This window comes from Mucor velutinosus, assembly GCF_035048745.1.
Source record: "Mucor velutinosus strain NIH1002 chromosome Unknown tig00001542, whole genome shotgun sequence".
NCBI classification, from domain to species: domain Eukaryota; kingdom Fungi; phylum Mucoromycota; class Mucoromycetes; order Mucorales; family Mucoraceae; genus Mucor; species Mucor velutinosus.
In genome coordinates, this window is record NW_027041924.1 from 1,313,418 (window position 1) to 1,336,285 (window position 22,868).

General features: G+C 40.6%; 8 protein-coding genes across 8 annotated transcripts; 3 read left to right on the forward strand and 5 right to left on the reverse strand.

The window, feature by feature from the left end:
• Window positions 1–1,289: 1,289 nt before the first annotated feature.
• On the forward strand, window positions 1,290–3,890 carry ATC70_005112 (uncharacterized protein; the record flags this gene model as incomplete). The annotated part of the gene is made up of 6 exons (XM_064824410.1): window positions 1,290–1,332; window positions 1,408–1,520; window positions 1,585–1,702; window positions 1,762–1,836; window positions 1,899–2,179; window positions 2,235–3,890. 6 exons carry the CDS (start codon window positions 1,290–1,292, stop codon window positions 3,888–3,890), a joined length of 2,286 nt encoding a protein of 761 aa, XP_064677346.1.
• A 500-nt stretch (window positions 3,891–4,390) lies between these two features.
• On the forward strand, window positions 4,391–5,538 carry ATC70_005113 (uncharacterized protein; the record flags this gene model as incomplete). The annotated part of the gene is made up of 2 exons (XM_064824411.1): window positions 4,391–4,943; window positions 5,000–5,538. 2 exons carry the CDS (start codon window positions 4,391–4,393, stop codon window positions 5,536–5,538), a joined length of 1,092 nt encoding a protein of 363 aa, XP_064677347.1.
• Window positions 5,539–7,293: 1,755 nt separating this feature from the next.
• On the reverse strand, window positions 7,294–8,461 carry ATC70_005114 (uncharacterized protein; the record flags this gene model as incomplete). Its single annotated transcript, XM_064824412.1, has 2 exons — window positions 7,294–8,243; window positions 8,311–8,461. The coding sequence occupies 2 exons, from the start codon at window positions 8,459–8,461 to the stop codon at window positions 7,294–7,296; spliced, it is 1,101 nt and encodes a 366-aa protein (XP_064677348.1).
• A 934-nt stretch (window positions 8,462–9,395) lies between these two features.
• Window positions 9,396–10,531, reverse strand: fcf2 (dTDP-fucopyranose mutase; the record flags this gene model as incomplete). The annotated part of the gene is made up of 3 exons (XM_064824413.1): window positions 9,396–10,005; window positions 10,067–10,320; window positions 10,382–10,531. The coding sequence occupies 3 exons, from the start codon at window positions 10,529–10,531 to the stop codon at window positions 9,396–9,398; spliced, it is 1,014 nt and encodes a 337-aa protein (XP_064677349.1).
• A 1,865-nt stretch (window positions 10,532–12,396) lies between these two features.
• ATC70_005116 (uncharacterized protein) lies at window positions 12,397–13,706 on the reverse strand (the record flags this gene model as incomplete). Its single annotated transcript, XM_064824414.1, has 3 exons — window positions 12,397–12,732; window positions 12,786–13,562; window positions 13,626–13,706. 3 exons carry the CDS (start codon window positions 13,704–13,706, stop codon window positions 12,397–12,399), a joined length of 1,194 nt encoding a protein of 397 aa, XP_064677350.1.
• A 188-nt stretch (window positions 13,707–13,894) lies between these two features.
• ATC70_005117 (uncharacterized protein) lies at window positions 13,895–15,209 on the reverse strand (the record flags this gene model as incomplete). The annotated part of the gene is made up of 5 exons (XM_064824415.1): window positions 13,895–14,205; window positions 14,267–14,770; window positions 14,823–14,895; window positions 14,956–15,009; window positions 15,066–15,209. The coding sequence occupies 5 exons, from the start codon at window positions 15,207–15,209 to the stop codon at window positions 13,895–13,897; spliced, it is 1,086 nt and encodes a 361-aa protein (XP_064677351.1).
• A 4,164-nt stretch (window positions 15,210–19,373) lies between these two features.
• CIR1 (putative electron transfer flavoprotein subunit) lies at window positions 19,374–20,044 on the forward strand (the record flags this gene model as incomplete). The annotated part of the gene is made up of 3 exons (XM_064824416.1): window positions 19,374–19,591; window positions 19,656–19,794; window positions 19,850–20,044. 3 exons carry the CDS (start codon window positions 19,374–19,376, stop codon window positions 20,042–20,044), a joined length of 552 nt encoding a protein of 183 aa, XP_064677352.1.
• Window positions 20,045–20,082: 38 nt separating this feature from the next.
• ATC70_005119 (uncharacterized protein) lies at window positions 20,083–22,773 on the reverse strand (the record flags this gene model as incomplete). The annotated part of the gene is made up of 6 exons (XM_064824417.1): window positions 20,083–20,298; window positions 20,356–20,715; window positions 20,829–21,660; window positions 21,709–21,763; window positions 21,829–22,501; window positions 22,561–22,773. The coding sequence occupies 6 exons, from the start codon at window positions 22,771–22,773 to the stop codon at window positions 20,083–20,085; spliced, it is 2,349 nt and encodes a 782-aa protein (XP_064677353.1).
• Window positions 22,774–22,868: the final 95 nt, after the last annotated feature.

A 22,868-nucleotide genomic window follows, 5' to 3' on the forward strand; every position in this document is an offset into this window, starting at 1 on the left:
TGAGTTTTAATCATTTTTGGCTGGCTGCCCGAATGCCTTTCCATGAAGGCAGCCAGTGTGTATGAAGCTAATAACAAGAAGGGAACAGCGAGTTTCACAGTAGCATCGCTTGGCATCGCTACTACTCTTAAAGAACTCGTCTCTAATCAGGTTGCTCTTTTAAAACGTGCTACGTTGGGTCTCTTTTTTTTTTTTTTTTTTTTTTGTTATTGTTTTGAGAAGATACTACCTTGACTATGTATAGTTGGTTTTTGCTATCCAAGGAACTATCGCGCAGATGATATCACCTACATTCAATCCAATATCACCATCATTTTCTGCAATCAGTGTTCTCTAAATTGTCTTCTGTCCAATCAGTGCCACCATCATTATACACAAGAGATTGAAAACTTTCAACCATCTGTTGTGTTGACTGAATGCAACAGGAATATCGCAGGATGAGATATGTTGGTGAGCATAAGTCTTTAAATTTGCGTTAATTGCCGTTTGAAGCTGGGAATTGGAAGCTCCACAGAAAGTGAGAGAGAAATGATCCACTGAATGCTTCAATGCTTCAATTACAAAGCCCTGCGCATATTTGAGTGCTTTCAATGTTGTCAATAGCGGCCCTGGGGAGGGGTTGATCATAAATTTGTGCCATGGCTGATGATGCCTCTCTGGTGTCTTGAGATATGCTGGACTACAGGAGTAGGCTAATGGTGCCATTGCAGGAATGCTGATAAGCTATCCCATAAATCGAGACGGTTGTATATACATACATGATGCGCACATCTCTACAAATCAAAGGCGATGTCTCTGTTACTGTAGCTATTTTGCACCTTTGACCTCCTGACAGGTTATCAGCAGCTTTCTTCTAACTTGATGTCCGCCAATGTAGAAGCGCTACCAGAGTAGTATAACAGCTGTATGCATCACATCTTCTTGCTTCTTCATAGCATCCAACCAAATCCCAAATACATTCGACAATGGCATTGAGGAATATGTATACCCTGAACTGAAACGCTTACTAGAGCAGATAGGAAGATGTTATGAGAAAAGCAAAAGTATCTGTTACGGATGGTTTGTGCTTTTTTTTTTTTTTTTTTTTTTTTTTAGAATCCAACGGCTAAACTCTTTGCTTGCATTTCAGTGGATGAGAGATGAAAGTGGGAGAGAGCAAGGAACAACGGAAGGGATTTCACTGGTTTGAATAGCCGCATGTTTGGCAATAATAGGGTTAAAGAATCAAAATTTTATATCTCTCTTTTCTTTTTCTCATCCTCACACCTAGAGATACATACAATACAAAAATGGCAGCAGAAGACAAGAAACGTGTTTGTTATTTCTATGATGGTAATCTATACGCTATGAGATAACCAGAGAGAGAGAGAGAGAGAATTAATCATGTGTGTGTGTATGTCCATGTAGCCAACGTTGGTAATTACCATTATGGACCTGGTCATCCCATGCGCCCACATCGAATTAGAATGTGCCATGGATTAGTAATGAATTATGGACTGTACAAAAAGATGGAAATCTATGTAACTATGTTATAATGTGTTTATATAAGCAATAGATTAAACAAAGACATGTTTCTTTTGTTAGAGAGCGAAACCAGCCAACAAGTGGGAGATGACCCAATTTCATACAGACGATTACATTGAATTCTTATCGCGTGTCACTCCTGAAAATATGGATTCGTATCAGAAAGATCAAGCCAAATGTAAGTACATGGCGATGCAAGTGCATTCAGATTCATCTACTGATACTCCTACTCTATAGTTAATGTGGGTGATGATTCGCCTGTGTTTGAAGGTTTATTCGAGTACTGTGGATTGAGTGCTGGTGGATCAATGGGTATAGACAGACACGTCAGGACATTTCCATGCATATTGTCTTAATCAGTATCTTGAATGTAGAGGGAGCTGCTAGATTGAATCGCGGGCTGTGCGACATTGCCATCAACTGGGCTGGTGGTCTTCATCACGCAAAGAAGTCTGAAGCATCTGGATTTTGTTATGTCAATGATATTGTCTTGGGTATCCTTGAGTTGCTGCGATACTATGCTCGTGTCTTGTACATTGATATTGATGTCCATCACGGTGATGGTGTCGAGGAGGCCTTCTATACAACAGATCGCGTCATGACTGTTAGTTTCCACAAGTATGGTGAATTCTTCCCAGGAACTGGTGAATTGAAGGTAAGAATACTGCAACACAACGCATGGTGGCGCGGTTGACTTATGATAGCATTAGGATGTTGGTGTGCAAAAAGGCAAATACTACAGTGTCAATGTGCCTCTCAGAGACGGCATTGACGATGATAGCTATCAATCTACATTTGAGCCTGTCATTGAGAAGGTCATGGAATGGTACAGACCCGCTGCCGTTGTTTTGCAGTGTGGTGGTGATTCCTTGAGCGGAGACAAGCTCGGCTGTTTCAACCTCTCCATGAAGGGCCATGCCAATTGCGTCAAATTTGTCAAAAAGTTCAACCTGCCTACCCTTGTGCTGGGTGGCGGTGGCTACACTATGCGAAACGTGGCCAGAACATGGGCTTACGAAACGGGTGTTGTCGTTGGCGAAGAAATGGGCCCTGACATGCCTTACAACGACTATTACGAGTACTTTGGTCCCGATTACAAGCTGGATGTACGACCTAGCAACATGGAAAATATGAACACACCCGACTACCTGGAAAAAATCAAGACTGAAGTGTTTGAGAATCTATCGCGCACTCTGTTTGCTCCCAGTGTACAAATGCAAGAAGTGCCTCGTGATCACGACATGTCAGAAGACGAAGATGAGCAAGATCCAGACAATAGAATGGGCCAAAACTACTGGGATCGTCGCATTATGCCTGAAAACGAATACTACGACTCGGATGAAGGAGAGGCACAAGGCGCAGGCGGCAATTTGAAGAGCAAGCACGAGAGAAATTACAACGATGATAAACCATCTGATATGGATATTCAAATGTCACAGGAAGAAGAGGATCAAATCGCTGCATTGAATAGTAATGACAATCACGATGAACACGGCAGAGTTCCAAATGTTGAGCAAGAGAGCAAGCCCGTCAAAGTAGAGCAAATGGAACAAGATACAGTGATGGAGAGCATGGTAATTGATGATCAGAATACAGCCTCAGTGCAAGAAGATATAGTCATGACAGAGGCCGTTGAAACAAAAGAGCCTTCCACATCAACATCACCATCTGCTGCTACTGACGCAATCATTAGTGAGTCAGAACCTTCAGCTACTGCTCCTCTTGTCGAAGCTGAACACATTGAAACCACAGCCACCACAGCTGATAGTCAGTTACCAGCACATCCGTCTTCAGAAGCTGATACGACATCCAGCACAAACAACACAGCCATTGGCAATTCAGATGAGCCTGAAAAGGCTGCTGCTGCTGCTGCTGCTGCCTCAAGCCCTGTCGTTACCAACGCAACAGCCGCAGACAGTGAAGAGGAAGGAGAAGTCAAATCAATAAAGTCTCAATCACCACCACCTCCTACCCCACCTCCTCAAGAGACCGCATTATCATTATCTACTTCCTCCCCATCTTCCGCCACTACAACCACTACAGCCGCTATCATCACCAATACTAATACTACATCTAGTACCGATGCTGATGATACGGCTGCTGCTCGTGCTGATGCCACTGCTGATAAACCTACCGCTGCGGAAAACACAACCGCTACTGCCATCACCACATCAGAAGCTGAGCCCAGTGTTGGCACCTCTACTACGACACCTATCACCACTACTGACACTACCACACATGATGATGGTGTTGAAACCAAACAAGCCTCAGAGCCTGTTATACCTGAACTCACTGAAGCAGAAAAAGTGAAAGAATTTACAACAGCTATTGAAGAAGCTTTAGAAGATGGTGAAATTGCAGAGTAGATTTTCTTGTTCAACCAAATAGTAATATAATAATAATAATAATAAATAAAAAAAAAAAAAAAAAAAAAAAAAAAAAAAGCTGAATCAACCATGCGAGCAAGAAGGAGGATACAACAAACAAAAGAATGGAAACAAGGAGATGTCAATTGAACAGAACTGATGACGCTTGATTACCGAGGGAGAAAGACAAGGAGTAAGCAGAAAACAAAAGAGGGAGACAAAAAAGCAAGATGGTAATTTAGCGGTTTTGTGAAGATCGTTTTTCATGGCCACTGCGTACACTGAGCAATCAGACGTTGCATCAACAAGTAAATTCATGTTTAGATTAAGGGGATGTATCAATTTGTTGTTGTTGTTGTTGTTGTTGTTGTTGTTGTATATGTATGCAATTTACGATATATCAAATATCTTGCAATTGAGAAGATCCGTCTCGTTTCTTCTCGCTTCTCCTCTTCTTTCTTTCTTCTCTTTCCTCATTTCGTTATAAATATATACATCCAATGCCTTCTCAAAAAGTGACACTACTGGAAGCACAAAGCTTATTAAACACAACGATAGACAACTGTTCAATCAGACTCATCTCTATCCTCGGCATTGGCGCTTACGGTGTTGTCTACTTGGGAGTCCATGTGTTGAGTGGCCGCTATGTTGCCGTCAAACGATTGACACACATGAACATTAGCTACAAAGAGTCTGATATCCATGCTTACCTATCGGGCCATCCCAACATTCTCAAATTTGAAAAAGTGGTACAGGAAAATCACAAAACATTCATGGTGATTGAATACACAGCAGAAGGTGATTTATTCGCTGCCATTACAAAGAACAAGTACAACATTGTGGGTAACAATGATGCCATTCGACACATCTTTTTACAGATCATTGACGCTGTACACTTTTGCCACCAAAACAACATTGCTCACCGTGATCTAAAGCCTGAAAATATTATGCTGGGGCCTCAATTGCAAGTAAAACTGGCTGATTTTGGTTTGGCCACTTTGAACTCTGTATCAAACGAATTTGGATGTGGATCAACATTTTATTTTTCTCCAGGTACACACAGCATGATAGATGCACATTGATAAAATAAAACTCATATTCTTGATTAGAGTGCCAAGGAGCTACTGCTGCACAACCTACGTATGCGCATCCACAACAGCCATTGAAAGGATACAGCACACAGAAAAATGACATTTGGAGCCTGGGTGTCATTTTGATCAATCTGACAGCAGGCAGAAATCCTTGGAAGCAAGCCACCATCAAGAACTCGACGTTTGCTGCCTATGTTCGCAATCCACGCCATTTCTTCAGAACTATATTGCCGTGTATATCAGAGGAACTAGAACGCATACTATTGCGCATTTTTTGTCTCAATCCTGCTCGCCGCATATCACTTCCAGAATTACGCCTTTACATTCAAAAGTGCCAATCATTTGTACAACCACAAACAATGGTGCAGCATATGAACAAGAAGAAATCATTGCTTGTGTCCGCTAAAAGACACAACCATCATCTTTATCATCACCCTATCCATCAACCCAAGGCCAAGAAGCGAGCGGCTGTGAATGCCATGTCTTACTCTGACTCTGTCACTGAAACCATGATGCATTATGTGAATGGATTTACGGATGAAGATTATTGCTATTAATATATATATATATATATATATATATATATATATATATATACACCATTTGCATTCAATAAACATACATATATGAGTCAAATGTATATACATCTATATCTATCGGTTTTTGGTATACTATATTAGACCAAATACATAACACGCCATTCTTTTGTTTACGTGTTGAATGCATCTGAAAACATAAATGCATATTGGCATTAAATCGTTATGATACATGTACACTACCCATTCAATCACTACATATATCTTGATTTTCTGAAAGCCCTAGAGACTCTATATGATATCAGCATGTGCCATTAGTCATGTTGAGGTGTACTATTGGAGTCATCACGTCGTGTGCATTGAAATAAGCTTTTTGATCCAAAGAAGGTTAAATTACCGCTCTGATCTTGGAACCCCTCAATTTTAACACTGTAATAGATTTGCTGCTACTGCTACATATGAAATGTAATTTAGAGCCAAAGATAAACGCTAGCTCATATTTAACATGTAAACATAAATATATATATATATATATATATACTTTGTTTCCTCATAGTACGTGTAGAGAGAAAAGCTCAAGAGAAGAGCGCATGAGTTTGACAGGATTTAATGCTTGACTTCCGATGTTACAGCATGCATTTGCCTTGGTGCAAAGAAGGGATTGTACTCAGGTGTAACATCCAACAGGAAGCATAAAACAGAACCGGGTTAAACTGTGAGAGGTCCGTCAAGTAGAGCTGATTTGAAACGGCATTGGCTGCTAAACTCAGAGATGTGTCAAATGTAACATGAAATGTTTGATTGTTTTGCATACATGGTACACGCTACTAACATGAAAATATACTAATCATCATTATTTGTGTTTTTCCGTAGCTGATGAATTGATGACATGCTTTTGCCTCCCAAAAAACACGTTTTCTATCGAGCAGTATAAGCTCTCCTATTCTGTTGTCAAGGCGACGTAAAATAATGTCATTCACCATATGGCATAAATGTAATAACTCCTACATGAGACATTCGACCAAGCTGGTTCCTCCTCCTCCTCCTCCTTCTTCTTTCTCTTGTTGTAGGGGTAAATAGCGGAAAGAACCTGTATTTATATTCTTGTACTTCAGCCTCACAAATAATATCAATGTGTACCGTACAACAAAACGTTGTATCCAGATGGCTAAACTTCTTCGGAAGCAGGTTCATGTATATTTTGACATTGGCTGACTTTATTTCACAATAAGATTTCGGTCAGCATGGAATTTTAGTGCATTTGCATCATGTATATGTTTTAACCACTCGAGACATTACATAATAACACACAGTATGGTATGAAATTATATACAGCAATCTATATTTACCTTGCTACAGGGGGGATGCACATGATTTCAAGCGATTTCTTTCTATGTCACAGGATGTGCCTGATATTTTCATTCAGCTTATGAAATCCACTAATAAGTTTGTGATACATTTCAATTCGAGATTAGCTAATATCAAATGAATGAATAAACGAAAACTGGTGTTTGTTTTACTGTAAAGTTATTATATGTATGTATTATTATCAGTTAAGAGATGTGGAAATGAATGTGGAATATACAAGTTTAAAGGTACAAAAACAGAATGCGAATAATGATGAGAGAGAGAGAGAGTGTGTGTGTGTGTGTGTTAGGGTGAGCGTGTGTATAATATAGTGTAATGTTGGGGGGGGGGGGGTGAGAGCAAGTGGAGAAAAGGAAAAAGTGTACAAAATCGGAATGGGGGTAAGGCCTAAATGGTAACAAAGTTTCATTATTCAGAAACAGTAGGCAGGTTGTTATTGTTATTGTTTGATGTGTATGATGATGGTACAGGTGGTGGTTTACTTTTAGGTGGTGGTAATTGAGGTGGTAAAATGGACTCCCAGTCTGGTATCTCGGCCAAAGATTGTCGATTCTTTGAGGACGAAGAATGAGGCCTCTTTCGGTTATGTAAGATGTCGGTATTATTGTTGTTGAATGTCATGGATACAGGCAAACTCTGTCGGTAGTGCTGCTTTCTATCCAGTCGAATGGCTGCAACTTTGGAAGGTATCAAGATGCGGTAATCATCAGTCAGCTTGACGGAAGCCAGTATCGAGTTGTTCAGCAAGCCATCGTATCCAATTTTAATGCATGCCACAATCTTCTTCATGGCCTCCAACCAGCATCGCATTTGATTCACTGATTCACATCGAATAAACCATTTGCAGAGGGGTTTTCGCAGTTCAATGATGAAGCCCTTTTTGAATTCTTCGGTAACAAACACAAATGTGTCATCTGTTAATACAAAATGTTCTTTGGCTGGCGTGGTGGATTTGGACGATTTGAAGTTATACACAATGCGGTCAACAAGGACGAAGAGCCTGCGTTTCCATGATCGGGAGAATGCAAATGTCGGTTGCTCATATTTACATAGCCAATCGGATACAATACAGGTATCTATCGCTAGTTTGACGGACATACACCATGGATCTACGTGGTTCGTTATGCTTTCCGTGCCTAAATCTAGAGAAGATAAAGACGGCATAACAGTAGTGGCAATGAACGGATCTGAGAGTGATTTCTGATGACGGTTGGATGACGATGATGATGATGCTAATGAAGAAGGGTAGAATCTGCTTAAAACTCTATTGCGAAGGTTTTCGGATGTTGAGTAACCAGAGAGTAAGTATCGTGAAGAAGGTGATAGTGAAGATGTGGTTGCAAGATTATTTGGTGGACCTATATAACACAGTGAGGCAGTTAATCCCAGATGTATCAAACATTTCCAATCATATCGATACATTACAATAAGCCACTTGCGTATCGTCTTCATTACTACTGCTGGCTACACTGAGTCTTTGACTGGAAGTGCTCGCGGATGTAGTCGTGGTGGATGATTGAGAGGCAATCGAGAGCCGAAACACTTCTTTATCATCAATCGTGAGTGGAAACTCCATATTGACGTGCTGCTTTATTGGCGGATCTTCAGTTATGGGATATAGAAATGACGTTGTATTCGACATAAGGTAATGTAATAAAGTAGAGAAAGGAGGAAAGAAAGAGAGAGAGAGAGAGAGAGAAGCAAGGAAAGAGGAAAAAGTAAGACGGAAAGCTATACAGTTTTTACACTTCAAGTTCAGACAATGTTAATTTCTTTCTGGGCGAATCAAAATTAATTTTTTTGGACAGTGTGTTTACCTTTTTTTAGACAAATAAGAGAATGAAGTTGAGACAGAAAAGAGTCAGTTTTGAGACTAATGGAGATGATCATTCAGACTTTTTTTTTTACCTGTAATAATCTAAATCCCAAAGAGGGAAACCGTGTTGATTAACGGCGATGGGAGAACGTAACGTTTATCGATTGTTTCTTCTGAAGATTTCGGGTATTGCATTGTCGATCCAGACAGGAAGAGAAATGGACATCATGTTTTTTTGCAGCGTTTACATCTCTTTGCCAAAGTGTATTACATGTTGTACAGACAAGTACACTTTGACCTTTGACGTTTGAATGGCCTGTCAGTGTCCTACTTTTGCATATATTGCAAATTTGTGAGGTCAGAAATTCGTCAATAGTTATGACTAGAAGATCACCAGCAGCTTCTCGTTTCTTGAGACATCTCTACATGACCCCAGCAACACCACAGCGTAAGCCCTTTCAGTTTTACCAGATCCTTTCCAAACATTCCGTTTCCAAATACAACAAGTGGAACTTTGGATTTGTCTTCTTCCTGATATTTTAAAGGTCTCCACTTATTTCGCCTAGTAAAGTGCATAAAATGAGTAGGTTTATAGGAACACATGAAACTGAATTAATGAACTTACTTTCTGTACTGCTGTTGCTTATTCTTTCTTTTCTTATTTTTGTACTTGTGCAACGGCTTCGTTTTCTTGTTATGTCGTTTTTGTTTTTTGTTCTTCTTTTTTAAAACGCTTCTTCTTATTGTATTTAGCACCGCCGTTTAACAACATGTTGACCATCATGTCAGGAGCTCTTTGTTTTCCTTGGTATAAGTTAAACCGATGTTTAGCAGTACTGAAGCCATAAAAGGTGAACAACGTGTCCATGTTTGCAAGTATGTAATCTACATATCGTAAAAATTGGGTATTTCTGGCAGTTTTCGCTGAAGGTATAGCAGACTCAATTGCGGTGATTCCGGCGGTGTCCTTTTCTTGTTGCAACTTCTTTGCATACACTGTGGAGCCTGTCAAATGGTAGTACTCTTTTGTTGTGCACCGTCTCACTTGATGTACATCAGGATCTAGTCCAATAGCTGCAGTAAACACTGTCTTTCTGCCAGGGTCAAGGAAACTTGGTCTATACAATTGGGTGACCTCTTCTATGGTAAAATCCTTTATACCCAAATCGTGGTTTACTGTTGATATTTCGTCCGCTGTACCAGAAGTTCTTTTATAAAAGAGAAAATCAACACAGAAGCCATCAGACCTGACGATATTGCCAAACAGCACGTCATTCTCTCCATTAGGCATCAGTTCTTCAATACTATGGTTAAAGTCAAGTTGGTGTCTTTCCTTGGTTTTAGATTTCGAGATATTGTATTTACCTGCTATAGCCTAGTAATTTGAAATTGAATACTTGGTAAAACAATCGAAGTTGATTGGCATAGCCTCTAGGCAATGGATTCTTGACAAAGACAGACAACGCGTTTGCACTGATAGCCAAAGATCTCCAGTGCACTGAAGGTGTTGGTAAGATACTGAATAATCTTGGTATAGGAAGCCGCCGAACATCAAAGGCATGGTGAAGCTCGTGTTCTCCTTCATATTGATTCAAGATGTGCTCGAGACATTTGTACACCTTTTCGGGGGGCAGAGGATAGAGTAATCAGGGTCACCCTTTGATCAATGAGAGCTCTTACTGACTCACATTCTTGGTCTACACGGTTTTTTATAGCATCTTCTAAGAAGCCTGAGGGTATAGTCAAATCGTTTGGCCATATTGGATCTCCTTGGCACACGTATTGGTAGGAATAATCTTTGGCAATCTTTTTCACAGTGTTAGGATCCATTTGCTATATGTCATATATATATATGTGTGTGAGTTATATATTTTAGAAGGAGTGCTTTATATTTTTGCTTTACCTTGAAAATGTTTTGCAGCTGGTAATATAGATATTTCAGAAGATGCGCCTCAAAATTCTCTACTATATTGTTCTGGTAGCTAGTAGCTATCTCAGTGCACACTTCGGCTATACATTGGGAGGCTCCTCCTTCAATCTTTTTTTCATAAACAATAGTCCTATGAGTAGATCTAAATCTATTCCAGACTACTAGTATATCTGATGGTATGTTTGTACTGCTTGTAACTCTTTTTGCATTCACCATTTTGACAGACGGAATACCAAAATTGTTGAGTAAAGATACAGTGAGGGATATCATTGTTTTGCTGTTGTTGGGAGCGAAGTGTAATATAATAGTTTACAAAGAGCTTGGCACGGAATACTATCTCCCGTATATCTCTGCTAACAGAAATGATTGCTGGCTTCAGGCGGTTTATATATTGTTGGTGGACACAGTTGTCGAGAGGCAGCTTTCTGGTGAAAGCTTGATATCCCTGGCCAAGATTTTCTTTGAGTGTGGCTTGCTTGGAGGCGATATGAGCTTCACATTTTGGTGATCTTGCTGATTTATGGCCAGTCTTGTGACACTTCTTGCATATATCTTGGCTGCCTTCATTGCTGGAAGAAGCTCTAAGCTTCTTTGCATGTCTTTTGTCGGCTTTCACACTGTCACTCTGTTTGCGTTTTTTGCTGAACGTCCCAACTTTGATATAATAACATCAGAAACAAACAGGCTATAAATACTCTTTCAAAACATGTATATTTACCATCATCGGCATTGATTTGTTTATAAAGTTTGCATTTGAAATAAGCTTTTGAAAAATGACCAGTTTCTTTGCAGTCTTTGCATACAATTGTACTATTAGCAGAGCCAACTCCTTCTTGAAAACTGTTTAACAGAAACGTTATGCAATATTTTCTGCAATATTTATACCTTCTTCTAAGCGCCTTTGTTCTTTCACAGACCGAATCTTATTCAAAATTGTTGCTTTGTACATAAAGAGATTTTACATAAACTTAGAAACTTTGATAACAGAATATTGCGATAGAAAGAGAAAGAGAAAGGAAGAAAAATATCAATTGGTTTATCACGCATAATACGTATAAGTTTAATTCTGACACAACAGATCAATAAATCACTACTAATTTAACAGTTAAAAGAAAGCAACTTTCTACAATTGATGATGGCCAGATCTTCAGCATGTATTACAGCAAAGAGCCGTTCCTTCTTGATTCAAGAAAAAGAAAGGACACCTAAGCTGATGGTGGTACTAAGAAAAAATACAATAGAAATCAAGAAGCAAGCAGAAACAGAAAGCCAGGAACAAAAGGAGAGAAGAGAATGACAATATGTTTGCTTTTGTAAACCAGTAGACCGGATATCATTACTGCAAAAATATATACAGTATATGCATATTAATGTATTTGATAGAGAGAGAAACTATACTAAACGCAAGCCAAAGGCACGTCTTTGGTATTATTTCGAGCCGATATGTTTGGCAAAGATTCGATCCGCTTGAAGGGATAGAACTATGGAGTCACCGGGATCTTTTACAAAGCTTTGAAGAGGAGAGAAAGGAACGGCGGTTTGACAGCTGTTTCTATCGATGATCATTCTGCTCCAAAAATATGTTTTAAATGTATGAGCAGCACTCAAGGTGTATCAAGCAGCATCATGGTTGTATTGCTCCTGTTTGTAAGGCAAGAGGTAGATAAACCAAACAAAAATCGGCGTAATAAGCACGGTCTTCCTTTTTTACACTTTTTCCCAAAAATGAAAAGAGACAAACTCAGAGGTTCGAGTGTCCTATTTACTACAAAGGCTGTTTATTCAAGCATGCCTCAAATTTGTTGACAAAATAACGAGCAAATCCCTCAAGATCGCTATACAAAACGCTGCTACATACATCGGCTATTCTACTAGTGAGGTTCTCGTCTGACAATAACCTTTCTCTTTTCAGCTTGCTTTTTACGACATGCCAAAATTGTTCAATAGGGTTTAGCTCAGGAGAGTATGGAGGAAGATATACACATCTGTAGCCTTGCTGAATGATATATCTTTCAATGTCATTGGCCGTATGAATAGGCGCATTATCCATTATGATATAGAAGCCTTTGAATCTATCATCCTTATCCAAAGCATCCAGTGTCTTAGCCACAAAATTGAAACAATGCCCTGTTACGGTACCCCCCCAGATCCTACTTTGCCAGAGCCTCCGCCTATCTTTCTTTTCTTAACAGAGGCACCTGGTATTCTTACTTGAACATTGGTAATGCCCCAAACACTTACTGCACCGAGAATAGTTGTGGTTTTGGCCCTCAGTACAGGAACAGCCACCTCAGCACGAGTTCCCCTCTCAGACCAAGCCATTGTTCGCTTCAGGTTGATAAGGAAAGCAGATGCATCAAGGAAGACGTAGTTCGACATGTAGTCCATATCTGTTTGCTCCCATTTCTTAACCCATTCGTAGCGATTTTGGATACTTTCAGGGGAGTTTCTTTGCTTTGAGTGGAGATGGGCCTTCTTGAATGACAAGGCACAGTCATTGACCATATATTGATGGACCAACGACTTACTGATCTTTAAGCCAGGAAAAGCTCCAATTAAATTTTCCATGGCCTGATCTATAGTGGCAGAAGGGCTGTCCACAAACTCTTTCTTTAAGTGCGCGTTGTGGTCATCGTTGAGAAGCTTTGATCGGCCAACTTTCTTCGTCTCAGTTGAGCCAGGAGTGTCTTCGCCATTATCGCTTCTCCTATTGATTTTGTCTTGGTCATCTTTATACCATCGGTACGCAGTAGACCGAGATATGTTGGCAGCTTTAGTAGCTTTGCCGGCGGTCATATCGTCATTGTATATGAAGTTGAAGAACCTGGCCTTATATTGATCGGTATAAACATTATGGGCTCGAGTAGACGTGTCCTTGTATTTGGCATTCTTCATCTCAACGTCGCGAGTAACCTTTTCTTTTTCAGCAGGCTTTTTATCGGAGTAGACACTGCAGTTTGTAATGTCTCCTCATGGATAGTTCACCTCATCTACCTCCATGTTGACAGGCTCATTTTCATATTCGTCTACAGGAGGATTAATGCCATCCTCTTGATAAAATTTGTAGGCAGTCATTTTTATGATTATTACAAGGTGAAGATGATTTTGTTTCGTGTCCCATTTGCAATTTGTCTCAATTCACTCTTTCAGGTGTCTCAAGTCAACTTTTATTTTTGTTTGAGAATTGTCCCATCTGTTTTTTTAATTCTGTCCCTTACGTTTTCGCAAAGTGTCCCAATCATTTTGGGAAAAAAGTGTATTTATTACAATTTTGTGGGTTTAACCTCACCCAAGAAGAGTGTCTTATCCGTACTTGCACTCATGACGATGGGCTCCTTTGGATGCCAGTCGACATCATTGACACATCCCTTATGACCAGGAAGCTTATAAAGAATCTTGCGAGTATCTACATCCCAAATAACGACTGATCTATCGGCGGAACCACATGCAATTTGACTGCCATCTGTTGCCCAACATGGCTTGATCAAATTCTTTTCAAAACCATGAGGTGCTCCTTCGAAAATCTTGAGACAGCGATCAGCGGCAGCAAATGGCTTGATGTCCCAAATACGAACTGTTGCATCAAAGATGAATGAGCAAAAACACACAATGCCATTTTGTGCACCTCCCCATACCTGTGTTATCCATGGAGTTTGTTAATAAATTGTTGCCATCAGGACTCAGAGACATGCCCGAAACCGTATCCATGTGTCCCTTCATAGTGTATGCCAACTGATTTTTGCGCACATCCCACACTTTGATATCGTTATCGAGCCCTGCTGAATAAACCATGTCGCCAGCATCACTAAAGCACACACTGGTTACTTGGTAGTCGCTTTCAAATGTGCTGACGGCCTCTTTTGTTCTACTATCCCAAATCTTTACTGTACAATCATCACTGCCAGATACAACCAATTCAGCTCCTCTGCGTGCGACTTGACAGCTGTTGACGATGCCGGTGTGTCCTCTCCATCTGCGTGTGCGCGTGCCTGCCTTGACATCAAAGATGCCAACAGTTTTATCGGCTGAACAACTGAATATCTGGTTTGAGTCTCGAGACCAATGAATTTCCATCACTGCATTTGTATGGCCCTTCAATACACCGTAGTTTTTGACTTCTCCATACGTATTCCATAATACTATAGGTATTGTTGAGTATGCCTGTCAGCAAACAGAGCGCTCTCTACTTACAAATTTGTCTATCGAATCCAGCACTAGCAATATATTCGCCTGACTGATCAAACTTACAAGAGTAAATCTCGCCCTACAGATTCTCCCATTAGCACATCCTGTCATATTCAATATCGACATTTTGTATCTTTACATCATGACCTATCAGTTGCATCACAGGCGCTTCGAGTCCAGAAGTACGTTTAATCTACAGGACCACACGTTAGTACTGTACGTTGACTGTTGACTGACATACACGCGTACAGTTCCTACGATGGCATTCTTGGTGCCAGCTCTTTGGTTGGATAGGTTGATGAGTGATTTGCTGGTGTCTTCTTCATCTTGCTTGGCACGCTTGATGAGGGCTCCACTGCCGCCATTCGATGTATCCTTTCTCTTTTCGGCCATGATTTGAAATCGTTTTGGTTTGAGCTCAAAAAGTATCCAAATTTCTATTCAAAGGACTTCCAAGTGAAACCTATAATTTTACGCCACTCAAGAATTTTGCAGCGTAGTGCCGTTAGGGAGGGTGATATCGACGTCATGATAATGTTTCCGAACGCGATCCTGAAACGCGTTGTATTGTCTTTATGCAAAAGTGCACCGGTTTTTCGGTTTTTTCAGCCTTTTTTTTTTTTTTTTTTTTTTTTTTTTTTTTGGCTTTCCTCTCACTCTTTCGATCTGGTCTTGGTCTCTTTCGATCTGGTCTTGGTCTCTTTCGATCTGGTCTTGGTCTCTTTCTATCTGGTCCTTTGGCGGTATCAAGTGGTGCCTTTATATCCTTGGCCGGCTTGTCACTGGTCTTGGCTCTGAAAAGATGCTGCTTTTTACGAAGAGATTGGGTTGCTTTGCCTTCTCATACAGATCTATCTTGGCAATCATTCGATGATGGAGTATTAGTCTGAACTCTCCCCAAACCGGATTTAGCCACAAATGCGTCCATTCGTATACTACGGAATACATGCCATCTCCTAGTAACTTTCGTGTTGCTATGTACGCTATCCGTATTGGTTCGTTACGAGAATAGGGTAGTTGGTAGGGTGACGGCCTACCAAGCTGTTGATCTCGCGTATACATGTTACATCATGTGCTCTTTTGCATATGGTCTACACAGTGTAATTGAAGAGTAGGTAGTTGGTGAGGTAACGGCTCACCAAGCTGATAATCTTCGTGTGCTATCTGCCCAAAGTAAGGAAAAGTTCCTCCTGTGTATGAAAGCAATCCAATCTAGGGAATGCAATCCTCAAGGGAACTGTTCTGTATGGCTGCTTTGATATTCTTTCTGGAGGTGAAATCGAGTCAAAGCGGCCATATGCAATCATATACAAACTGGTACGTATCTTTTATGAATGCAAAAGGTTCCTTTTACTAATATTGTTTCTCTGCTTAAAACTGCTTTACGCCCTAAATTTATTGATGGGCGTGGGTGATTAGGGGGGCATCGTTTGTGTGCGCCGCGGTCAACCCTCCTTTCACTCACTCGGTTGTAAATAGTCGGGCTATCGATACCTACTCTGGCCTGGCGACCCTCTCTGGTGAACTGTTATCACTGCTATTGGAGTGATAGTAGTTTCTCTCCTTTGGTCGTCTCTTTCTATCTGGTCTTGGTCTCTTTCTATCTGGTCCTTTGGCGGTATCAAGTGGTGCCTTTATATCCTTGGCCGGCTTGTCACTGGTCTTGGCTCTGAAAAGATGCTGCTTTTTACGAAGAGATTGGGTTGCTTTGCCTTCTCATACAGATCTATCTTGGCAATCATTCGATGATGGAGTATTAGTCTGAACTCTCCCCAAACCGGATTTAGCCACAAATGCGTCCATTCGTATACTACGGAATACATGCCATCTCCTAGTAACTTTCGTGTTGCTATGTACGCTATCCGTATTGGTTCGTTACGAGAATAGGGTAGTTGGTAGGGTGACGGCCTACCAAGCTGTTGATCTCGCGTATACATGTTACATCATGTGCTCTTTTGCATATGGTCTACACAGTGTAATTGAAGAGTAGGTAGTTGGTGAGGTAACGGCTCACCAAGCTGATAATCTTCGTGTGCTATCTGCCCAAAGTAAGGAAAAGTTCCTCCTGTGTATGAAAGCAATCCAATCTAGGGAATGCAATCCTCAAGGGAACTGTTCTGTATGGCTGCTTTGATATTCTTTCTGGAGGTGAAATCGAGTCAAAGCGGCCATATGCAATCATATACAAACTGGTACGTATCTTTTATGAATGCAAAAGGTTCCTTTTACTAATATTGTTTCTCTGCTTAAAACTGCTTTACGCCCTAAATTTATTGATGGGCGTGGGTGATTAGGGGGGCATCGTTTGTGTGCGCCGCGGTCAACCCTCCTTTCACTCACTCGGTTGTAAATAGTCGGGCTATCGATACCTACTCTGGCCTGGCGACCCTCTCTGGTGAACTGTTATCACTGCTATTGGAGTGATAGTAGTTTCTCTCCTTTGGTCTTGGTTTTCCTCTCTTTGTCTGGCTTTGGCTTTCCTCTCTCCTTTGGTCTTGGTTTTCCTCTCTCCTTTGGTCTTGGCTTTCCTTTCTCCTTTGGTCTTGGTTTTCCTCTCTCCTTTGGTCTTGGTTTCCTTTCTCCTTTGGTCTTGGTTTTCCTCTCTTTGTCTGGCTTTGGCTTTCCTCTCTCGTTTGGTCTTAGTTTTCCTCCCTTTGTCTGGCCGTGATTTATCCTTTTTTTTTATATAATAAACATAAAGCCATAGTCTAGGCAATCACTATTCTCCAAAATCTTATAACAGACTTAAATGAAAAAAGAATCGTCGTGACTAATCAGATGCATATAAAAAAAACCTTTGTTCGCATTTACAATCATGCTCATGAGGTTCTGACTAAAGAGGAGGAACGATAAGCCTGAAATTTTGTCAACGAGCATGTTCATATTCGACTGAAAAGTCAAGTGAGATTGGAGCTAATTGTTCGCGAAAATACGCGCACTCAGAGCCTGCCAACTGTCAACGAGATTGCAGTCATCATCCCTAATGAATATCATGACACAAGTTTTAAAGATATCCTCATCGCATACCGATCTAGGTTGTCAGACAGTGCCAATAGTCTCTTTTCATGAATCAGTGAAACACGTACTGCTTACATGCCATGTTGAAATGCTAAAAATCATGATTAGAAAGCTGCGATTACATATGTATATTTTGATGGTAAGCCAGGCTGGTGAACCTCATTAATCAGCATCCCAATCACCATTGTCACATCATCGAAACGGCCTTTGGGTCAGCCAGCAGCAGCGAGGCCGCTGCCAAAATTAATTTAACCTCGGTACATTTTTTCTGTTCAAGATTGGCCAGATTGCGTCTTTTTTCAACCTCTTTCATCTGTTTTGTAAGATTCGACTATATAAGCCGTGATGATCAACCTATGCTTCCTAATACATTCTTGGAGTACATTTTATGACGCTCCCAATGGTACCAAGTAAAATAGATGTTTTGATTGAACTTACTGAGCAATTTCAGAAAATATGAAATAACGTTTTTGGCCAGAATGTCGAAAATTTGCATATGATAACCTCTCAAACGTGGTTTCAGGGGTTGCCTTGGATCGATAGGAACATTTTGATCTAATACATAAATACAAAAAAATTTTGATCTAATACATAATACAAAAAAAAAAAAAAAAAAAATTGATCTAATACATACCATAGTAAAAATCTTCGTTTTCAAGGTGAAAAAAGCGATCGTTTGATTTTCGTTGAAAACCATGAGGTGTCCCTCATGCTTTTTGGTCGATTTTTGGCCATGTTTTTTGGGTCTCGAAAAAGTTGAGCAAAGGTGTCAGAAAGTTGCTGCTACTCGAGTACAGTTGTTTGGTGTCACTCCGGTGGCTCAGAAACGTTTACATGTAAAGATATGAAGCTTCAAAAGCTGTCAAATTTGGCTGTGCTTTGGGCATTTGCTTGTTAATAGGCACATTTTCGTTATGATACAAAGGCGTAAAGACATTGTATGCATTAATCTGGATTCAGAGCATGCTGTTACATCCAAATGTCCAGGTTGAGTTGCACTGTTGTATCGCAGTATTATAACACAATGATACAGCTTATTAGTGAGGCGATGGCGGTTGTAAGGCAGGCAGGACATTTTAGACGCAATAGATAGTCTGCATCCAGTATACTGTGTACAATAAGATGTACTTTTTGATCCACGAATATGTGATTTTTGCATGGCTAGCAAAATTGTTTCCCATTCGCAGTCTGGATTGACATGTCAAGCAGTGATAGTAGGCTTTTTATTATGCCTGACCATGTCATTGGATCAATCTCGTAAAGAGCCAATCTGGCTCAAATTTCATATTTCGATCATTGTCAACTTGTAAAGCCAAGGTCAGTTGCAACAACTTTGGAATTGACCCAGTACGATTCATTGCAACTATGTGTTCATACTTTCAGCTCCAGATGTTTTCTAGTTGAGCACTCCATATCTTTACCGCCCTTCAGACTTGCAATCGAGACAAAATGGTCACGACGCAACACCCCACATTTGGATTGCTCAAATACCCCCTTCCACTTTCACCATTCCTATTTTCTCTACATTTATAAATCAACATGTTTGCCTGTCAACGTATCGCAATTTCAGCTATTTCCAGACGTCAATTTCACACAGTTCCCGCCATGATGGCAGAGAGCGAAGGTCTTTTTGGAAAGTTGAATCCCTGGGCAAAGAAAGAACAACCTCAACAACAAGTTACCCCTGCTCAACACACCTCTGAAGAACCCAAGGTCACCTTTAATGTTAAATACGAGGATGAAGATGATATTGTTTCGTAAAGTATAAGGGGGTTTCAGTGGAAATGCGGCTGGATTACTGACATTTGCAATATCTACTAGCTGGAAGAGAACTGACATCCTGACTGATGCAGCAGAATTAGAATCCACTGTCAAATCTGTCATTCTTCAGCATGTGCAAGGCGCAACCGAGACAAACTGGAAGGAATTACCTGTCAATGACAGCAACACCAAATTTCAAGTAAGATATGTACACTTTAATGAACAAGTAAGGGTTTTAATCATTGCTATGATAGATTGTCAAGGAGAGTATCAAACAAACTGGCAAAGAAGTCCCCAACCATGAATTGAACAGTTTCGAAACTACAAAGGACATTCTGGACTACTTCAAGAGTGAAAAGGCATTGGCAAAGAAGGCCACCATTGCAGATTACTTTGAAGAACACAGAGAGTCTTTACCAAGCAACTTGACCTTTGCACCCAGAGAATAGAAATCATACATATGTACAGAAAAAAATAAATACAAGCGCTAGATTTGCACACGTTGACTGATGTCATTGAACAGCTTTTGATGCATGCTCCAGAGCCTGTTGGGTGGAATGATTGAGAAATAGATGGCCAGCAGCTCTTGGTGCTTTGTCTTTTGGTAGAGAAAGTAATATTCACGGTCATTGGATTCCTGCAATACTCGGGATCTGTGTGGATCCTGACGATAACATAAGCCCAAGTGGATCATCTCATTGCACTAATGGTAATGGCATTAACTGACATTGCTATTTGAGTTGGTGTTTGTTTGTATTACCAGTTTCTTCAGGGTGGGTTCGTTGGGCCAGACCCATTTGCACCGATCTGTGATGGCGGCATTGTATTTTCCATAAACTTCATGTAAGAGTTCATGATTCTTGTCCAAATCGTTTAGATCCACCAAACAAGGCGCTGTCATGATGCCCCTGTCAAAGTGAACAAAGTGAACGAGGCCTGGATAGGTCACAGCAAATGAAAGATTCGTGAAATGAGTTGCTTCCTTTGTGAGTAAGAATGTAGTGAAATCGGATAAACATGACTTTAAGGATGCTTTAAACCGTTTCACTTGCAATGATGTAGGTTTCCAGGTAGATTTTGTGCTTGTGGGTGGCATTTTGGTATTGGTATTTGTAGGGTGCTGTAAGGCAGAAGTCTATCAGTAAAGCAGTGTGGACTCTTTCTCTCTCTTTCTCTCTCTTTCTCTCTCTTTCTCTCTCTCTCTCTCTCTCTCTCTCTCGTTGTAACAATTACCTTGTCAGGATCATCTTTGCAGACAACAACAGCACACAACCCATCACTGATTAATATCAGCAGGAAATTGGCTAAATAGATATGGCCATCCAACTTTACCCAACGTCGCACCAATTTGACATCTTCTGTTTGATCCAAATAGCTTGTTTCACCGTTTATCAGGTTGGTGAGCAAATGCTTCAACGAAGAATCTTCTCCTCCTGCTGTTGTGGACACACTTTGTGATCTAGAACGGTGTGTGGGGGATGATGGCGCAGATGAAACTCTTTGGAAGGGGTTTCTTTGTTGACTATACGTGGTGGCTGTTGTATTGGATGTGGCTGTAGTAGATTCAGAGGGCACACTGCTTGACAAAAAAGACATGTTGTTGGTGGTATCATCCGCATTCAAAATGTCGGCTATCATGGATTGCTGCAGTTGAGGATTATGATGCTGTGGCTGCAGTACATTGGCGGGTATACGGTCAATCTCCATGGCTTTCATGGGCGCCACCAAGTGATGTGCTTGGATACTGCTGCTGTTTGTCAAGGGATTGCTCCAGTAGGATACAGAAGAGTCTGAGGATACCACAGTTACTGAAGATGCGGACTTCTCCCTTATTTTAAATGGAGCTGAACTAGAGTTGGCGTCGTACACATATGCAAGCGAGGATGGCTGACTGGAGCTATTGGTTGTGTTGCTAGCAGACGTCTCTGATTTAGTGGATGTAGGTGATGCTGCTGTAGTAGTGGTGGTGTTATTATTTAAGGTTTTCCCCGTAGTGTTTGTTGTGATGGTGGTATTTGTTGTGTTGGAATGGGCAATGACAGTGGTATCCGTGCTGGATGGAGAGCTAGATGGAATGAATACACTTGGAGAAGGCAACCTCGTAACAACTTACTTTGATATGTTTTGCGGTAATGTGGTTGTCCGTATGTGATTCAGGTAGTAATTGCCTATGATTCAATCAACAAAAAAGTAAATAATCTACCACCTGGTTTAGCTTCTTTTCCTCAAGTACCTGACTCTTGCTTTTCCTGCATAAATTGTGATACTACCAGCTTTAAAAAATAAATAAACTCATCAGGCAGATCATTGTTTTCTATAGTGCTGCTATTATGACACTGTGTTACGAGCTTTTCTCTCGCAAACAAATAACAATAACTCCATGTTGTGGTCATAGTTGACACAACGCTGCTGCTGTTGCTGCTATCTTGAGAGTGGTGGTAATCAAAGATGGAGGTGGGTCTGTTTGTTGTTCTGGAAGATGACGCTGTGGCAGATGAAAAAAAGGAGTTGCGATGATGATGCTGGTGGTGGCCATGCTGATGTGTGTGCTGGTGAACAAATGCACTGTTACAGCAATTCATCATACTCTCCATTAACCGACATCGTAGATCATCGCTCACTTGCACTTGTTCACTGAAACACAAGCTATCACACGATCGCATGGATAATTTACCGCAAAGAAATGGCAACAGGGATAGACAGGCATTGAGATCTGATGATGTGAGTGATTTCATGCTGCTATTGCGATTGTAGTTGGTGCTGTTGCTGCTGCCCTGAATGTGAAGACACCAATGAGGTCCATAATGAAATTTTATAAAGCTGTGCATAACTCGCAAGTGTTGTTGTAGCAGTGAGATTGGTATATTGTGTCGTTTGGTGCAAGCTATATACAAAAGATTCTGTTGCTGTTGTAGATACAAAGCCTGTCAATAGCAAGAACGTGTGCTTGCTTTTGAATACTCACCTCTCTGAAAGCGACCGTCTTGTTTCCCACTTTGATGTACTGGACAACGTCGTTGAGATTCGCTTTGATCAGATCTTTGATCACAAGCAGAGGCAAGTAGCGTATCCTCTGGCTTTCGTTGGCAGTGGCTGTATTACTGGAGAGATGCTTTTTTGTGTTTGTTGACTGATAAACAACCGTGCCTAGCTTGTTTATAATAAAGTATGTTATCATGTCTCTTGGTTTAATGTAAAAAGAAAAAGAAAAAAAAAATGATAGCGTTATAAATGAAAAAGGTTTAAAAGGATGAGTTTGTACGACAGCTGCTT